Source organism: Coregonus clupeaformis, chromosome 19 (genome assembly GCF_020615455.1).
Source record: "Coregonus clupeaformis isolate EN_2021a chromosome 19, ASM2061545v1, whole genome shotgun sequence".
Classification (NCBI taxonomy): Eukaryota; Metazoa; Chordata; class Actinopteri; order Salmoniformes; family Salmonidae; genus Coregonus; species Coregonus clupeaformis.
In genome coordinates, this window is record NC_059210.1 from 54200988 (window position 1) to 54220796 (window position 19809).

General features: G+C 45.0%; 1 protein-coding gene across 1 annotated transcript in view; it reads right to left on the reverse strand.

The window, feature by feature from the left end:
• The window catches only part of LOC121532280 (thromboxane-A synthase-like), a 134345-nt gene that overhangs the window by 106474 nt on the left and 8062 nt on the right, over positions 1 to 19809 (reverse strand). The window contains 1 exon segment of the mRNA XM_041838127.2: positions 18154 to 18296. Within this exon segment, the coding sequence (XP_041694061.2) occupies positions 18154 to 18248 (95 nt within the window). The 5' untranslated portion in view covers positions 18249 to 18296.

Consider the following 19809-nt stretch of genomic DNA (forward strand, 5'->3'; position numbering starts at 1 on the left):
AACAGCATGCATTATTCATCACAGGCACTGCTGCTGTTTTCTGCTGATATGCAAGTCATTGGAATGGGGAAGGGGACTTTTGTACAGGACTTTGAGGAGCATTATGGGATACCACAGCTGGGACGTTCTTCAGTCATGTAATACGCCGTCTGCTCTAGACAGGGTGGATTCTGGGAGTGTGTATGTGTGTGTGTGTGTGTGTGTGTGTGTGTTTGTGTTTGTGTGAGTATCCTGGCCAATGAAAAGGCAATTAAAGGATGGCTGTCTCCCTGTGTGCTGCTATAGCCATGGACTCAGAGAAAGGAAAAGGTGTTTACAGTCAGAAAATAAAGCTTTGCACACAAACCCTCCCACACAGTCAGGGAGGGAGCAGTGACAGACAGGTAGGTTTATGGTTCAGGGCACACAACACTGACTGGATTGAGGAAGTCACATTTACAACGTACGTAAACGACCAACAAAAGAATGCTGCAAGACTGAGCAGCCAACACAGGACTGATTCACACACACAGACACATGCACACACACACAGATCCACCCCCCCCACACACACACACACCCCACACCTCTGATACTAAAAACCCGAATAGATTCAAACATCCACTTCATCTCCTCCTAAGCCACTGAACGAGAACCATTACCATATTAGTAATGAGATCTGAAACTCCAACCACAGATTAAAGGAAAACCAATAATATCTCAACACACTGACTCATTTTATGACACCTACGTAATAATAACCATGCGCTTGTCACACAGCCATGACAGACAGACATCCCTCTCCAAGTACATCAGCAGAGTGACTCACACCACCATTAGCATTAGCCCTCTCCACTTATGTTGAGCCACCGCATCTCTCACAACACCATGCGCTAGATAGCTAAATATATGGAGATAATCAGCTGCTTGGCTTTAAAAATACAGATGCCAAACAGCCTGCCTGGCTTGTTACTTCACCTTTTAATTGGTTTCAAGTAACCACAGTTACATAGAGCTGTGAGTCATCATGAGGACATGTGGCAGAGATGCTTGCTAACTAGCCTAGCTGCTAATGTTAGTTTAAGGAACTTTGCTATCAATTAAATGTGTTCATGTACCGTAATTAGTAACACTGATTACCTGAAGTTGCCCTCATACCCATGTAACTAAACAGTAATAACTGTATGACAACATTGTATCAACATGTAGTTACATAGTAACTGCTTTGTAATTACATGGTGTTTTCCTTAGAAGCCTCGTACTCCACAGTCATGTTCTATCAAGCCCACATCTGTGATTGACACAGTTGTTAATGTCCTTTATACAACGGGTGGGTCTAATCCTGAATGCTGATTGGTTAAAACTGCATTCCAGCCAGTGTCTATTACACTAGTTGCCACCAGCTAAATCTATGTTGTTAAAATGCCTATTTACTGTGTTCCATCTGACTGCGCAATCCACTGTCTCATCAGCCCAGCCAGGCAATTTATAAACTTGATCTCCACTATAAAAGGCATCTAGACATTATCTCAAAAAAAATGTTGACTAACATTTAGTTTTCAACAGCGGAGATTTGTATAAACCTTGCTGTCTGTCTCTCTGACGTTTGCAACATTGTTTCAACATTCAAATTCGATCTCCAGCTGTCCCATAGTAATGAACGTGTCGGGAGTTGGGAGTCGGGATGAGACAGACAGGCAGGCAGCTTTTCTCAGCCAGTCGAAATCATGAATCAGCATCATTTTTATGGATATATACAAAGAACTATCAATAGAAAACAGATAAAACTAAACAAAGTGCAGCTAGTTTGCAGTCTTCCAGCTTCAGTTTGAAGTGATTGTGTTAGCTGTGTTGTTGGCTAGCTCTCGTGTCCTGACGAGAGAGCACATTTTCTATGCCAGGTGAAATCGCGCATCATTATGGATGTATCCAAACAAATGTCACTAGAAAACAGCTTAAACAAATGCAAATGCAGCTACTCTGTTGTTATCCTGGCTGCACTGTTTGACGTGACTGTAAGTTAGCCGTAGTTGACTGGCTAGCAAGAAAGGGATAAGAACATTGCCAGCCACGACTGGGTCGCGTCCATAGATACAGAACAAAATGACTGAACGACTGGGTCGCGTCTCTGGCAAACAAACCGATAGAACGAACGACCAGCCGGCTTGGGTAGCAACCTTAGATTTGTGTCGGGAATATATATTGTGGAAGGATGAAATAGTATGAATAAATTAATAAAAATAAATTTTTTAATGAAAATATGTCTATCATTATTTGAATATGTTGGTAACCGACTTCGTCTCGGGCCTAACAACACCCGTGCTAATATACCCTCCAAACACCGGCTTCTCAGGCATTATCACTTAAATGTTACTGAGTGGTGCAAACTGGGTGAGATATTGTGTTTGTTTCCACTGTTGCTGCGGCAATGTGGGAGTTTATAATGGCTGGTGTCATGGCCTCATCTATAGAGAGACAGAAAGAGTGGTGTTGTCATCAGCAGCAGGCACGTGACACTGTTAGTCTCTACACATTGACTGGAGAGAACAAACATATTTATGACTGTGGGGGTTGTTGTAGAGGCCATGCAGAATAGGCAGTCATAGAGTTAGGAAAAACACTGTGTCAGTCATACTAAGTGAAATACAAACACATTCACAGTCACACACACACACACACACACACACACACACACACACACACACACACACACACACACACACACACACACACACACAAACACACACAAACACACACACACACACACACAGGGAGAGGCTGTGAGCAGCACTGACCTGTCTGTCCAGTACTGAACTTTCCTACACAGAGACAGACAGGTGCTCCTATGAGACCAAGGCTTTACTGTTCCTACAACACCACGGCAGCAGAATGGAGGCTGGAGCATAGCTGCTATATGATTGACATACTGTATAGCCTAGAAACCAACATACTATACTGTCGCTTCATTGAATTATAGACTGAAATGTACTATGCTACAGCACATGTTCAGGTTAACCAGGCTAAGCTGTGATGTACTGTGCTACAAAGAGATGAGCTATGCTAAATACATTAGGCCATACAGTGTTATGCTGCAGGCACACACAGATTGTTCTACTTCTTCTTGACCTTATGAGATGGGCAGCAAAACATAACTGTGACTGCATGACTACCTCAAAGTGCTTTTATATTGTGAAAATTCCATAGGTGTTATTATTGTGTTAATTCACAAGTTGAATTAGGTGTGCTAGGTCTGCAACAGCTTGGGGACCCAGAGGAGAGAATTGAAAACCACTGATTTAGTCAACAGTTCTCAAGGCCTTTCACAAGACACCGTTACTGGTCATTTAGCTTGCATATACATAACACAACACATTAGATAAACTGGAATGACACTCTCACTCACGGTTGAACAAAAAGAGCTGTGAGCAAACCACGCCTCAAAATAGTCTAATGAGCTGCCACCCCTACAATATAATTATCAGAAAAAGATTAAAGAACCCTTCTCTGAACTGCAAAGGGCTCAAAGGGTTCGTTGAGTCATTAGTGTTCCACATAGAACCATCACCCTTACCAAAGAACTCTTACCAAAAAGAGGAACCCTCTTTTCTAAGGGTGTGGGCTGTTTCTCAGTCAGGCAGCAGAGAAAGCCAGGCTAGCAGGCCAGTCGATGTTCTCATTAACATCGCACCACGCTCTCAGGTCCACATCCTGGAGGTGAGAAAATTATTTACGCTCTCTTTTTCTTCTTTCATGGGGCTGGAGGAGGGCATTGAAGCACATGCAGGGGTGCTTTGTGTGTGTACGGTGCGAGCGTGTGCGTGTGTGTGTATGTGTATGTGTGTGTATGTTTGCAAGCGGGCATCAGTGTGCATGTGTGTCAGCCATCAGAGTGAATGTGTTATCAGCGTGTGTCTGTGTGTCTATCCGTGTGTCTATGTGTATCTGTCTGTCCGTTTCTCTGTACATCTTGGTAGGGAGTAATTGAGTGGTAGAGGACATCATAGAGCACCACAGGGCTCCAGCTGGAGTTATTGAGGGATGAGCTTGGAGTCTCTCGGAGGGAACAGCATCTCCTCCAGAGACACAGAACAGGTGGAGGAGGGTGGGACAGAGGGAAGAGAGAAGGAATATGAGGAGAAGCTAGGTTCAGAATATACAGGTTAAGACAAGAGGATTCTAATATCCCATAACTCTTTGTGCCTGAATTCAACAAGGGACCAGCTTCCACATTCGGAATGACTGGGAGTGAATGGTAGCAGCACAGAAAGTTTGTGATCAAAGTGAAAAATAATCACAATCATAGTGAATTTCAGCTAACCACTCAGAGAACACATAGCATAACTGCTTTACCATCATTCTATTCATTTAGATGTTCATAAAATAATCTACAGCCACTTTGTTACTGGATTTCCTGACTGCTGGTCACGTTTTCAATGCTAATCCTGTAGAACCCAGCGATCCAGAATGCTTCCGCATGGATTTATTACGCTGTTTGAACCTTCCCATCTTCAACCTAGAGGAGAAGAGGGATACAGTGGGTGGAGAGTAAAACAGTATGTGGAGCGGGGAGGAAAAGAAAGGCTAAGAGTTTGAGAAGGGTAGACGGGAGAGAAGGAGACGTGGAGGAAGTGGAGGAGGAAAGAGACGAGGGCCTGCTGTTACAGTAGTAGATGGGCCAGCTGTTATAGTAGGAGATGGGCCTTCTGTTACAGTAGGAGATGGGCCTGCTGTTACAGTAGAAGATGGGCCAGCTGTTACAGTAGGAGATGGGCCCGCTGTTACAGTAGGAGATGGGCCCGCTGTTACAGTAGGAGATGGGCCTGCTGTTACAGTAGGAGATGGGCCAGCTGTTACAGTAGGAGGGGGCCCGCTGTTACAGTAGTAGATGGGCCTGCTGTTACAGTAGGAGATGGGCCAGCTGTTACAGTAGGAGATGAGCCAGCTGTTACAGTAGGAGAAGGGCCCGCTGTTACAGGAGGAGATGGGCCCGCTGTTACAGTAGGAGATGGGCCCGCTGTTACAGTAGGAGATGGGCCAGCTGTTACAGTAGGAGATGGGCCAGCTGTTACAGTAGGAGGTGGGCCAGCTGTTACAGTAGGAGATGGGCCAGCTGTTACAGTAGGAGATGGGCCAGCTGTTACAGTAGAAGATGGGCCAGCTGTTACAGTAGGAGATGGGCCCGCTGTTACAGTAGGAGATGGGCCCGCTGTTACAGTAGTAGATGGGCCCGCTGTTACAGTAGGAGATGGGCCAGCTGTTACAGTAGCAGATGGGCCAGCTGTTACAGTAGGAGATGGGCCAGCTGTTACAGTAGGAGATGGGCCAGCTGTTACAGTAGGAGATGGGCCAGCTGTTACAGTAGGAGATGGGCCAGCTGTTACAGTAGGAGATGGGCCCGCTGTTACAGTAGGAGATGGGCCCGCTGTTACAGTAGGAGATGGGCCAGCTGTTACAGTAGGAGATGGGCCCGCTGTTACAGTAGGAGATGGGCCAGCTGTTACAGTAGGAGATGGGCCAGCTGTTACAGTAGGAGGTGGGCCAGCTGTTACAGTAGGAGATGGGCCTGCTGTTACAGTAGGAGATGGGCCAGCTGTTACAGTAGAAGATGGGCCAGCTGTTACAGTAGGAGATGGGCCCGCTGTTACAGTAGGAGATGGGCCCGCTGTTACAGTAGTAGATGGGCCCGCTGTTACAGTAGGAGATGGGCCAGCTGTTACAGTAGCAGATGGGCCAGCTGTTACAGTAGGAGATGGGCCAGCTGTTACAGTAGGAGATGGGCCAGCTGTTACAGTAGGAGATGGGCCAGCTGTTACAGTAGGAGATGGGCCAGCTGTTACAGTAGGAGATGGGCCAGCTGTTACAGTAGGAGATGGGCCAGCTGTTACAGTAGGAGATGGGCCTGCTGTTACAGTAGGAGATGGGCCCGCTGTTACAGTAGGAGATGGGCCAGCTGTTACAGTAGGAGAAGGCCGGCTGTGCTGCAGCCACAGCTCACTAATCATCTCCCCAGTCCCACCCACGTCAGAGCGGAGTGGCTTCACCTGGAAACCATTGGTTTCTTAGGAACATCCAGTGACGCACTCTGAGACACAGACAACACTGAGAAAAGCCAGGACTCACTCCTCCAGGGTTAAAATGGAAAAAGTTGCTTATAAAAAATGTAATAAGGAGCGGATAGTGAATTTTTCATACTAAAGAGTCTCAGACTCTGGTGTTTGGGGTTGCGATTAACAAAAGACAGATTTATAGAGCTATCTCCCTCTCAGTTAATCTCCTAGATGAACACACAAGCGCGCACGCACACACACACAAGCACACACAGGACGGGTCATGTGGTGGTCAGGGGTATTGAAGTCTCATTTAGACTGAAGGGCTGCAGCTGGCAGGGCCGTTTTATCTGTCTGCTGCTGAAATGACAAGTGTCTGACAATAGGACAACACACCTCCATCAAACAACCCCACAGATCTGGCAACATGAGATACAACCAATCAAAGGGCCAGGAGATGGAGGCGCTCCCAGGGCATCATGGTTAAACCATAGTATTGAATCAGGGTCGTGTGATCATGCACCAAACGGAAAAAAAACAGATTGAAACAAGGAGGGACTACCTGGTCTAATTTTACATTTTACATGAACATTTTAGTCATTTTGCAGATGCTTTTTTCTAGAGTGACTTACAGTTAGTGCATTCATCTTAAGATAGCTAGGTGGAACAACCACATATCTCAATAAAGTATAGTGCTAGTGGGGGGGTTTGGGGGAGTCAAGTGTGAGTGTTAGTTCACCCTACATGGCCCAGTTTTATCTGGAGGAGCAGAGGGCTCATCTGATTGATCAACAGTGGGGCTGTGGCACCTGCATCCCAGCATAAGGCCAGGAGCCAATAACCAGGACCCAGGCATAGCCTAGCTCATCCAAGCTGGAGAGAACCCATGCCTAGCCTAGTTCAACCAAGCTGGAGAGAACCCAGGCCTAGCCTAGCTCAACCAAGCTGGAGAGAACCCAGGCCTAGCCTAGCCTAGTTCAACCAAGCTGGAGAGAACCCAGGCCTAGCCTAGCTCAACCAAGCTGGAGAGAACCCAGGCCTAGCCTTGCCTAGTTCAACCAAGCTGGAGAGAACCCAGGCCTAGCCTAGCTCAACCAAGCTGGAGAGAACCCAGGCCTGGCCTAGCCTAGTTCAACCAAGAACCCAGGCCTAGCCTAGCTCAACCAAGCTGGAGAGAACCCAGGCCTAGCCTAGCTCAACCAAGCTGGAGAGAACCCAGGCCTAGCCTAGCCTAGTTCAACCAAGCTGGAGAGAACCCAGGCCTAACCTAGCTCAACCAAGCTGGAGAGAACCCAGGCCTAGCCTAACTCAACCAAGCTGGAGAGAACCCAGGCCTAGCCTAGCTCAACCAAGCTGGAGAGAACCCATGCCTAGCCTAGTTCAACCAAGCTGGAGAGAACCCAGGCCTAACCTAGCTCAACCAAGCTGGAGATAACCCAGGCCTAGCCTAGCCTAGCTCAACCAAGCTGGAGAAAACTCAGGCCTAGCCTAGCTCAACCAAGCTGGAGAGAACCCAGGCCTAGCCTAGCCTAGTTCAACCAAGCTGGAGAGAACCCAGGCATAGCCTAGCTCAACAAAACTGAAACTCCCTCAGACAGCCACCATGCTCCATTCTCTATGTCATCCATTCCACACACTGGGGTTGATGGAAGAGAATCTCCACAATTTTTCAATCACCTGCGAAGTGTGATATGTTCTTCATTATCCAACAAGAGCTGTCTTCATTATGGAGGTATGTATCCACGTGGCAGTGGGGGTGTAGCTGGGGGTGTACCCCTGACGCATGCCCATAGCTGTAGATGTCTGGCATTCTTCTCTGTCAAACCATCCATTGTACCACACCATCAATCAACATCATCCATTGTGCCGTGCAGAAAAGCAATGAGCCGCATCAAAAACTGAAAGGCCTGCAATCCCCAAACATGAATATTAACCCTGATAAAACAAAGGCTTCACACATATAGACTCAGACAGACACAATAATGCACCCTAATGACCCCTTCCCTCACACGCAAACACACCACAAACAAACACACACATACACACACACGTGCACACCCACACTCTCGGAATAATCAAGACTTTTGGTCCAAGAACCCCATGTCCTTCAGTTATTGATAAGGAAAAGTGCATGATTGTTCGTAAGCTTTTGTTAATAGCTGTTTGTATTGAAAGAGGGCTCATCAACCCAATCTAATGCAACACAAACTATCCATCAAGCATTACACAATCCCACCACAGACAAACTGTTTTAGCAGCTTTCTAACCCCGCTAGAAAACGGGGTAATTATGTGAGACATCAGCACATTGGCTACAGCTCATATTAGTCTTGTCTCCACATACATAGACAGCTGAAGCACACAGCCTCAGGTGAAAATCTATTAAATCTCTCTTTATAATAATATTTTTTTCCCTTTCAATGTATCCACATCCACCTCTCACTGAACAATCTCCCCTAGCACATGGTTAATCTCCATTACATTAGTAGCATCACTCTTTGGGTTGTGTTAACCAGAGGCCCAACTGCAGCCATGATGACTACTGGATCCCTCTTATTGTATAGAGCATGCTTCTCCCCATCTCATCATGTTCTCCAACTGCCGTCATCAGCTCTGTTGAAAGACTGTTAAAGCTGCAGTCTTTGCAACTTCGTTTGTAAATCATCACTGTATGTCTAATAAATCACTGTGTGTGTTTATTTAATGAAAATAACTAAAAAATATATTTTGAGCCTCCTTTGGCCCTTGAAATGCTCAGTCTGATCATATGGGCGTTAGGATTTTGTTTTCAAAAAATTTACATACACAGCTTTGATTGGCTGATAAGATGGTCTAGAGCCCACCCCCTTACCCAGATGAACATTCATTGGTCTATTATAATCAGATCACATTGTGACGTCATGACGTGGGCCAAAAGTTCCATCCCACCTGAACAGGCTGAAATTCCAAGCATTTCTTTTAAACAGCTGTTGCACAAAAATGGGATTATTATTTCGACCTCATAGCGTAGAAATGTCATTTAAAAAACAGGAAAATCATGTTTTTAACTGCACTGCCCCTTTTTAGACTGTTAATTAAACACATAAATCACTGCTCTGTACCAATGCACTGTCTGCCATCCTTCTATTATAGACAGTCACACAGCTGCAGTACGGATGCACCATCCAGGGGCTACTCAGTGTCGCTCCAATGAGCTTCCACAAACAAAGCCGGAGACCGAAATTAACCAAAGAGGAGAAGTCAGTGATGAGTGGGAGGAGAGTGTGATTTCTTTGTGATAAAGGTTGACAAACGAAAGCAGGCAAGGTGATTTGAGAGGTGCGTCATACTGTTCTATTAGATCTGGAGTGTGAGCAGGTGTATTGTACGGAGATGGAGAGTCACGCTGTCATGGAGAGTCAAGCTGCCGCAAAACAAAAGGCACATGTGACTGGCACCTCCATTCCTTTTCCAGTAATTGTGAGTCACATGGACCCCTCCCTCCCTCACACACACACGTGGTGCACGGCGCGCACACAGTGTTTCTCTCTCCCCCTATGCCACTTCTGCTTCACCCAATCCACGCACCAGAACAACAATAACAACAAAGCTATTTACAGCTAACCCCAAGGAAGGGCAAAGATTATCTCACAAAGTTGCCACAACGTGAAGGTGACTAAATGAGCTTTGTTGGCCCATTAAAAGGGATGGCTACTTGAGTGCAACAGGAAGACAGGGCTATAGCGGAAAAAGAAACACGTCCTCTCTGACGTCAGCTCAGTCATAAAGAGAGCTGCAAGGCTAATCAGCCTCCCTTGACTACACTCTTAGAAAAAAAATGCTATCTAGAACCTTAAAGGGTTCTTCGGCTGTCCCCATAGGAGAACCCTTTTTGGTTCCAGGTAGAACCCTTTCTACAAAGGGTTCTACATGGAACCCAAATGGGTTCTACCTGGAACCAAAAAGGGTTCTACCTGGAACCAAAAAGGGTTCTCCTATGGGGACAGCCGAAGAGTGTAGCGTTTCTAAGAGTGTAGCGTTTCTAAGAGTGTAGCGTTGTACTACAGAGTAGCATCTAGAGATAGGCTATCATAACAGCATCTCCAATTAAATGTCTACCCAAATTTCCTAACTTGGGAAATACTTATTAGATGAACAATATCATTTTTTGCTGAAAATCTATTAATATGTGTCAAAAACCACATTTTTCTTTGGTGTACAGTCCCCCTCTTTCCTGTTGGCTCTGCGGAGCAGGATGATTCAAGTCAGTCTGTCAGGTTGGATATTATGAGGAGGAGAGCGAGAATGAGCTATTGTCCATAGCATGTCAAGCCCAAGCCTACATTTTAATTGGACATTCGCTGCCTGTACATTGAGTACTTGCAGTGCCTTTGTGGACTTGGAAGGATGGGAAGGACGTACTGTACAGTTCAGTGGGTGGGTCGGTTGGTCTCTGTGATATTTGAGCAACGGACCATATTCAATATTAATAACCATGTTCAAATAAAAATGGCTGAGCGGGGCAGGTTGTCTGTCTCTCTGTCTGTCTGTCTCTCATTCGGGGAGGGAGGTATGAGGTGTGCAGTTAGTGACATGATTAGCAGGTGTGATGGATGAGCTGTCCAAACGGCCTCAATTAAAAAATAAGCACTCCACAGGGCTCGGCCAATGACAACGGAAGTCAAACTGCAGGATGTCGGAGCACCGTGGAGCAGCGCTGCCAAGTCAGCTGTCCTGGGTTTATATTAGAGACTGCACACCTGGGTTCAAATGTTATTTGAAATATTTCAGCTTTTGATTTTGTATGCCTGGAGTGCCAGATGGGTCGGGGATTACACTTTTGGGACTAATATATTAGTCAAATTGCGCCAGGAAAGCTCAATCAAGCCCCGATAAAGTATTTGAAATGATTTCTAATAGTATTTGAACCCAGGTCTAATTAGGGACTGTGCTATGGCTCTGCCTAAAGAGGCTCCAGTCTGAGCTACTCAATAGGGTGGGTCGTTTTATGATGCCCAGTTCTGTTACTTTATCTTCAGCCCGCTCTCCGTTACTTCCTCTATTATTCAGTAGGGTGGGGTTCAGGGTTTATAAGGGGAGCTGTAAAGACTTGCACGTACGCACGCACACAGCACACTATTCCTAGAGCACTGGCAAGGCATGTAAGGAGTGGGATGAAACGTTTTGATCTGATCAATCTCTATTTGCATATTTCCGATGAGGGATATTATTGCACAAAGGGCATCTGCTTATTTCAATAAGCTAAGCCACTGTTATCCTGTCTGCTTATAGATTCAGCCTTAATGAAACACGTTGGTCCAATGCAGAGAACTGTACATGTGAACAGTGTGGCCAGGATATTGACAATTTTACAGTCATTTTATATCAAAAACAGACTAAAGGAGTATCTCCTTATACTAAACCTCCCTATATTAATTGATATAAGGGATGCTACCTAAGTCTTACATTTGCAATATGGCTCTGTGTCTGAACATCCAATGACATCACAATCTTCATCATGACCTTTGAATCGGTGCTTATGGTAGAGCATCCAACAACGATGAGACACTTGGATATCACAGCCCTATTCAGAGTTCATTTGTTGTGAGATCATCGGCAGCTATGTCATGCTTTCCACTTGGACTGACCGGCCAGTGAATGGACCCTGGTTTGGTTACACACACTGTGTTCCTTGCAGAGTTCATTTCGCTACAGAGTTTGGCACACTTTCTCAAGGGGACACAGGGACAGGAAAACAATTGTCTAAAGTTACAGCGGAGGTGGGTGTGTGTGTGGGGGTTGTGTGTGGTTGTGTGTGTGTGTGAGAGAGAGATATAGAGAGAGAGAGAGAGAGAGAGAGAGAGAGAGAGAGAGAGAGAGAGAGAGAGAGAGAGAGAGAGAGAGAGAGGGAGATGGGGTGAGGGGGAAGTTCAGTCACTGTGCCTGTGTTCCAGGGGGCATTGTATTTTACACAATACTCACACTGCACAAACAGCTAGCATATTGGGGAGACCAGTGGAGGCTGCTGAGGGGAGGATGGCTCATAATAATGGCTGGAACGGAACTAATGGAATGGCATCAAACCATGTGTTTGATGTATTTGATACCATTCCACTGATTCCGCTCCAGCCATTACCACGAGCCTGTCCTCCCCAATTAAGGTGCCAACAACCTCCTGTGGGGGAGACCCAATGGAGAGCACACACAAGTGGTGGAAATATCCATGTTACCTAAGCTATAGAAACTTCTCTCTGTATCCTCAAACAGACAGATAATTTCCCCATCAAACTTACATGAGTCAAACAAAAATGATAAAATAGATGTTTTATTGTCACATACACCGGATAGATGAGAGATACGAGAGGAAAAGCAATGGACAATTGAGTCAGAAAGGAAGTAAATAATATGACTGGACCTGCCCAAACCATGTGGGAAAACTGTCTATTTGTATAATTTTTTCGCCCTCCATAAAACACAAGAACCGACGATCAAATGATTTTATAGTGGGAATGAACCAGGATTGTATTCATTAGGGCATTCTGTAGCAAAACAGAAAATGGACAAGTTCGGGTAGTCCCTTCTTGTTTGAGTCCGTTTTCCACAATTTGGTGACTAATGAATATGACCCTGTTTAGCCAGGCAGCAGCCTTCTTTGTTTTACAGACAGACAGGTCATTACTCCACTGGCCAGTAGGTGGCACTTTGTCGTGTGGTCTTCTAGCCAGACAGGACTGAGCATTCAGCTGCCATGAGAGAGAGGTGGAGTCTGGTCCCACGGAGGGTTCAGCCGAGGTTCAGACTCAGCAGTGTGAAACTCAGATTGGGTAGACACTGCCTGGCCAAGACTAACACTAGGCCTCCTGAGGGAGGAAGAGTTTACGTATTGCTGTTGAAAACACCCCTGTATTACAGTTTTTTTCAATTGCTAACAAGCGTCGGTCAATACTGACCACCTTTACTCCACACACAGAGACGCATACAAAGCTCTCCCTCGCCCTCCATTTGGCAAATCTGCCCATAACTCTATCCCCCTGATTCCTGCTTATAAGCAAAAACTAAAGCAGGAAGCACCAGTGACTCGGTTAATAGAAAAAGTGGTCAGATGACGCAGATGCTAAGCTACAGGACTGTTTTGCTAGCACAGACTGGAACATGTTCCGGGATTCTTCAGATAGCATTGAGGAGTACACCACATCAGTCACTGGCTTCATCAATAAGTGCATTGATGATGTCGTCCCCACAGTGACCGTACGTACATACCCCAACCAGAAGCCATGGATTACAGGAAACATCCGCACTGAGCTAAAGGGTAGAGCTGCCGCTTTCAAGGAGCGGGACTCTAACCCGGACGCTTATAAGAAATCCCGCTATGCCCTCCAACGAACCATCAAACAGGCAAAGAGTCAATACAGGACTAAGATTTAATCGTACTACACCGGCTCTGACGCTCGTCGGATGTGGCAGGGCTTGAAAACTACTACAGACTACAAAGGGAAGCACAGCCGCGAGCTGCCCAGTGACACAAGACTTCCAGACGAGCTAAACCACTTCTATGCTCGCTTCGAGGCAAGCAACACTGAAGCATGCATGAGAGCACCAGCTGTTCCGGATGACTATGTGATCACGCTCTCCGTAGCCGATGTGAGTAAGACTTTTAAGCAGGTCAACATTCACAAGGCCGCAGGGCCAGACAGATTACCAGGACGTGTACTCCGAGGATGTGCTGACCAACTGGCAAGTGTCTTCACTGACATTTTCAACATGTCCCTGACTGAGTCTGTAATACCAACATGTTTCAAGCAGACCACCATAGTCCCCGTGCCCAAGGACTCTATGATAACCTGCCTAAATGACTACCGACCCGTAGCACTGACGTCTGTAGCCATGAAGTGCTTTGAAAGGCTGGTCATGGCTCACATCAACACCATTATCCCAGAAACCCTAGACCCACTCCAATTTGCATTCCGCCCCAACAGATCCACAGATGATGCAATCTCTATTGCACTCCACACTGCCCTTTCCCACCTGGACAAGAGGAACACCTACGTGAGAATGCTATTCATTGACTACAGCTCAGCATTCAACACCATAGTGCCCTCAAAGCTCATCACTAAGCTAAGGACCCTGGGACTGAACACCTCCCTCTGCAACTGGATCCTGGACTTCCTGACGGGCCGCCCCCAGGTGGTAAGGGTAGGTAACAACACATCTGCCACACTGATCCTCAACACGGGGGCCCCTCAGGGGTGCGTGCTCAGTCCCCTCCTGTACTCCCTGTTCACCTATGACTGCATGGCCAGGCATGACTCCAACACCATCATTAAGTTTGCCGACGACACAACAGTGGTAGGCCTGATCACTGACAACGATGAGACAGCCTATAGGGAGGAGGTCAGAGACCTGGCCGTGTGGTGCCAGGATAACAACCTCTCCCTCAACGTGACCAAGACAAAGGAGATGATTGTGGACTTCCTGAAAAAAAAAGAGGACTGAGCACGCCCCCATTCTCATCGACGGGGCTGTAGTGGAACAGGTTGAGAGCTTCAACTTCCTTGGTGTCCACATCACCAACGAACTATCATGGTCCAAACACACCAAGACAGTCGTGAAGAGGGCACGACAAAGCCTATTCCCCCTCAGGAGACTGAAAAGATTTGGCATGGGTCCTCAGATCCTCAAAAAATTCTACAGCTGCACCATCGAGAGCATCCTGACTGGTTGCATCACCGCCTGGTATGGCAACTGCTTGGCCTCTGACCGCAAGGCACTACAGAGGGTAGTGCGTACGGCCCAGTACATCACTGGGGCCAAGCTTCCTGCCATCCAGGACCTCTATACCAGGCGGTGTCAGAGGAAGGCCCTCAAAATTGTCAAAGACTCCAGCCACCCTAGTCATAGACTGTTCTCTCTGCTACCACACGGCAAGCGGTACCGGAGTGCCAAGTCTAGGTCCAAAAGACTTCTCAACAGCTTCTACCCCCAAGCCATAAGACTCCTGAACAGCTAATCATGGCTACCCAGACTATTTTCACTGCCCCCCCCCCCCACCCCATCTTTTTACGCTGCTGCTACTCTGTTAATTATTTATGCATAGTCACTTTAACTCTACCCACATGTACATATTACTTCAACTACCTCAACTAGCCGGTGCCCCCGCACATTGACTCTGCACCGGTACCCCCCTGTACATATAGCCTCCCTACTGTTATTTTATTTTACTTCTGCTCTTTTTTATTAAAAATAAATGCACTGTTGGTTAAGGGCTGTAAGTAAGCATTTCACTGTAATGTCTGCACCTGTTGTATTCTACGAATGTGGCCAATAAAATTTGATTTGATTTGATTTGAAGCCACTTTTTCAAAACTCTTCACACTGTCTGCATTACCAAAATGCATCTTGGCCAAACAGTTAATCTCACCTCCAAAACTCACTCAAACCACCAAAACACTTCATACATGTCTCAAAATAAGCTTGTTCGACCATAACACTGGCAACAATTCTCACTCAGAAAGCATACATTGTCACTCATAACACACTGACCTAAAAAACACTAACAACAGGGAGCATTACATAAATGATTAACTTTTCTCTTAGACGTTTGAATGATTTTTCACATAAATCAGTATTTCATTATAGAATAAGAATAACACCTTTTCACTTTATTGACTTTACTAAAGTATATGTAACAATAATGATTCAGAAATGCAGCAATTTGCTTCAATAGCCTTTATATTTTCTATATCTTTGCATATAGTAATTTAATTGTGAAAAATTAAAAGTTGAAACAAAAAACAAATTCCTGAAATTCCAGGGCTGTCTGGTGACTGCAGAAATGCACGACATTTGCCATCATTCTGTTTTGAATGTGTTTTTAACTGTTTTGGAAACGGTGTGTTTGCATTTGAAAATGTGCTGCAAATATATGGTTTTGCAGGTGGTGGAGTATGAATGAGAAAAGAGTTAATGGATTTCAGAGAATGTGGTCATTGAATGCATTTTGTGTGAAAGCAATGAAAAATGATTCGCAGTTTGGTCCACATACACTTCTGTTTCGCTGACTGTGTGAAGAGTTTTGACAATGTGACTTCAGTTATGACCAATGCATGTTAGCAATTGAAACAAACTGTAAAACTGCCAGCAGTGCCGCAACTGTGAATAAGCCATTTCTTGGAGATAAAGATTATTAACACGCCTTGACGTTTTGAGCGTGTAGAGTATGAGTATTTATGTGAAGTAAATGGAAAAGTACTGGACTTCACAGCAAACCAGGCAGCATTATGATTTCCCAGAGAACACCTTGTGCAGTTTAGATGGGTGCAAACGTACTAGTGAGACATGATTGACGCTTGACGTTTAAATGACGCAACCTCTCCTTTTTGCAGTTCAGCAACATTTAAACTGCGAGTCTAATTCTTTAATGTGGCTTATGTCTACATGGAGTTGTGCCAGAGACAAATTGACTTTGCCCCTCCTAAATCTGGTCATTCCTAACCCCGGTGTCATGACGGCCCCTCATGCGGGCTAGTTTCATCCTGAGATACAGTATAAATCTTAATTTGGTAACTTACATAAAACAGACTCTTTGATTTGCTCCAACTGAATGGCAGCTGCAGCTTTGCCAACAGACAGCAATTTACTTGTTCTGTGGAACCGAGTGTTACTGTATGTGTGTGTGTGTGTGTGTGTGTGTGTGTGTGTGTGTGTGTGTGTGTGTGTGTGTGTGTGTGTGTGTGTGTGTGTGTGTGTGTGTGTGTGTGTGTGTGTGTGTGTGTATGTGTGTGTGTGTGTATGTGCGTGCATGCGTGTGTGTGTGTTTGTGTGTGCATGTGTGCGTGTGTGCGTGTGTGTTTGCATGTGTGTATTTGTGTCTGTAGTGGGCATCTTTAAAACCAACAGTTTCAACATGGTGTCTGATACTGCAATACATCTGAAGTGGAAACCTACAGTATGTAATGTATAACCAACAAGTTAAGATTGTATCACCGGGATACCACAAACAGCAGGCTTTATGCTTGCTCTACAAAAAACTAAATTTCCACAACAGTGAGCAGTGAACAGTGTTCAGTCAGTCTCCGTGCTCTGCAAGGAGAGGAAGAGCATGCTTGTCAGGCCCTCTCGCTCCTTTGTATGACAGAGCATCAATCTCGCATGGCTGACCTCAACGACTACTAGTCCTTGTTTAATGTGGGGCTAAAATTAAACGTGCTCCTTCTGCAAAGTCGTTTTCTCACTTTTCGTCAGATGTGATGAGAGTTGAGAGTAAGCACATTCTATTTTGACAGGTGCATGCTGATTAAGCACTCATCCTGAATTGAGGACTTTTTGTGTGTGTCGTCTGAACACCCTACAATTACAGTGATATGTGAGTCTAATTCTTGAGTGGCGCAGTGGTCTAAGGCACTGCATCGCAGTGCTAACTGTGCCACTAGAGATCCTGGTTTGAATCCAGGCTCTGTCGCAGCCGGCCGCGACCGGGAGACTCATGGGCGGCGCACAATTGGCCCAGCGTCGTCCAGGGTAGGGGAGGGAATGGCCGGCAGGGATGTAGCTCAGTTGATAGAGCATGGCGTTTGCAACGCCAGGGTTGTGGGTTCGATTCCCACGGGGGGCCAGTATAAAAAAAAAAAATAATAATAATAAAAAATAATATGTATTCACTAACTGTAAGTCGCTCTGGATAAGAGCGTCTGCTAAATGATTAAAATGTAAATGTAAAATATGCCAGCTTCTGTGAACTAACTACTAAGCTATCATGGATCGTTTAGCTATTTGATTTTGAATTTAAGGACCCCTGTAGGTATCCCCCCAAAATATTCAAACATGTTTTTAAAATTGTTTTAAATATGTTTGACACATATTTAACCCACATTTTGTTGGCACAAAACTACTTCCATACTTCCATTCTTTTTTTTTTTACGGTACCGGGTTACCTTCAGACGAGTCCCGTGACACTTGTAGGGGTTGTAGAAAACGGAGAACACCATTGTGATCGTGAGAGTCTGCCCTTTCCATAGTGGGATCATATTAGTTTATAGCCCAACTAGACTGAAAAGAACATACAGTACCAACATACACACATGACACATCTGTATACAATACATACTGAGTTTTGGATCTGTTCTATTGACCTAGACTAGACATTGTCTTACCAGTACAGCAGAGCCAGGAAGATCATGAACAGGCCCAGGGTCACAGACACCCCACTTGGCGCTGGTGTCTTGAGAATGTTCATAACCACCTCCATGATGCCGATCACCAACTCAGGCCAAAACTACCACCGGCCAAAGAGCTCCTATGGAGAGAAGAGAAGGTGTGTGTGTGAATAGGCCTATGTATGGGGCTGCAATGAGAAGTCAAAGCATTTAAATAGACAAGATCATGACTTAAGACATGAACAGAAAGCAGGTGAAAGGTGCTTGTAAAATACAAACAAGTTATACCTAGCCAGGTTATGTAATGGCGACAGTTGCTCTTGAATTAGGCTAATCATGACTTACGATCACCCATCTGGTCCAACAAGCCTAACTTTATACCAAGATTTTAATGTTGGTATAAATGTTAATCACGAGTCCTGTTATTATTAAATTACCCTCCTGTCATTAGCCTACGTTTGTTAATCAAGTTAAGTTATTTTCCTTCAGTTTGTGCATTTATTTTGAGTGCTTAGGCCTGCTTTGTTTTTGTGTTTTTTTAAATTATTATATTACTTACTGTAGATTGACGCACATGTCACTACATAAGAAAAACACATATTCAGTGCACTGGGCCTACTTCAACTCTCTCAAACTCTGCAGGTTTGTGGTTTCCAAGGTAACATTCACCTCTCCTTCAATGATTCATTTCAGCAGAAGCTTTGTCCAAACCTCCTGCTAGCTCTTCACCCTTCCCCTCCCCTGCTTAGAGAGAGCCCTGAGGCTGAGAGCCTCCTCTGTCCTGTCTGCCCTTTCCTCTGGAACAATGTGTTACTGAATGATCAACCCTCTGAGAGGAACATACAGGCCAGATGATCACACACTGAGTCACATTCAGTCACACTCAATGTGTGGCACAGACAGGACATTGGGGCAACACAAAAAGGACATTTAAAGATAGAAGAACAGTACACTCTGGAAAAGCATGTACAGGTCAATAGACAGAGACTAAGCAGATAGAATGCCAGTGTTCTGTGTTTCTGAATTTTGTGACGTATGAAACACAGTTGGTGAAAAATAAATATGCTATGTTTGAGCATTGATTGCTTATCTGTGCCTTTACTGTGCATTTGGTTATGCTTGAGCTGTGCATGGCTCATAACTCAAAAAAGCAGACGAGTGGAAAAATCATTGTCAGATTAATCTAACTGTGTTTACAGATAAACTAGTCTGTTTCACAGTAACCCACTTTCTTTTCATAAGCAGGAACATCACCACACTGCATACCAACAGAAACCACAAGGACATTTGCACACAAGCAGAACAACAAAACAATAACAGTTCACGACTTACATTAGCCTCCTGAAATTAGGAAAGATTAAGTGTATTTAATATTATCTTGTATATTAATCAAGAAAAATACTGCATGGATTTTTCATAACAACCAAAAACATATATCTAAGAAATAGCTTTCTTAATGAACCATAAAATCAATAGTTATTTTTGGCTGTTAATCAAAGTTAGCTGGCTAACTCATTGGTCCTGCTTTGTAGTATACCCCTCAGATCTACGAGAATGTCATAGAGTTAATTACATGATTCAAAACAGTCATCTAATCTGGTAGAAATGTATCTATACTGAACAAAAATATTAACAGAACATGCAACAATTTCA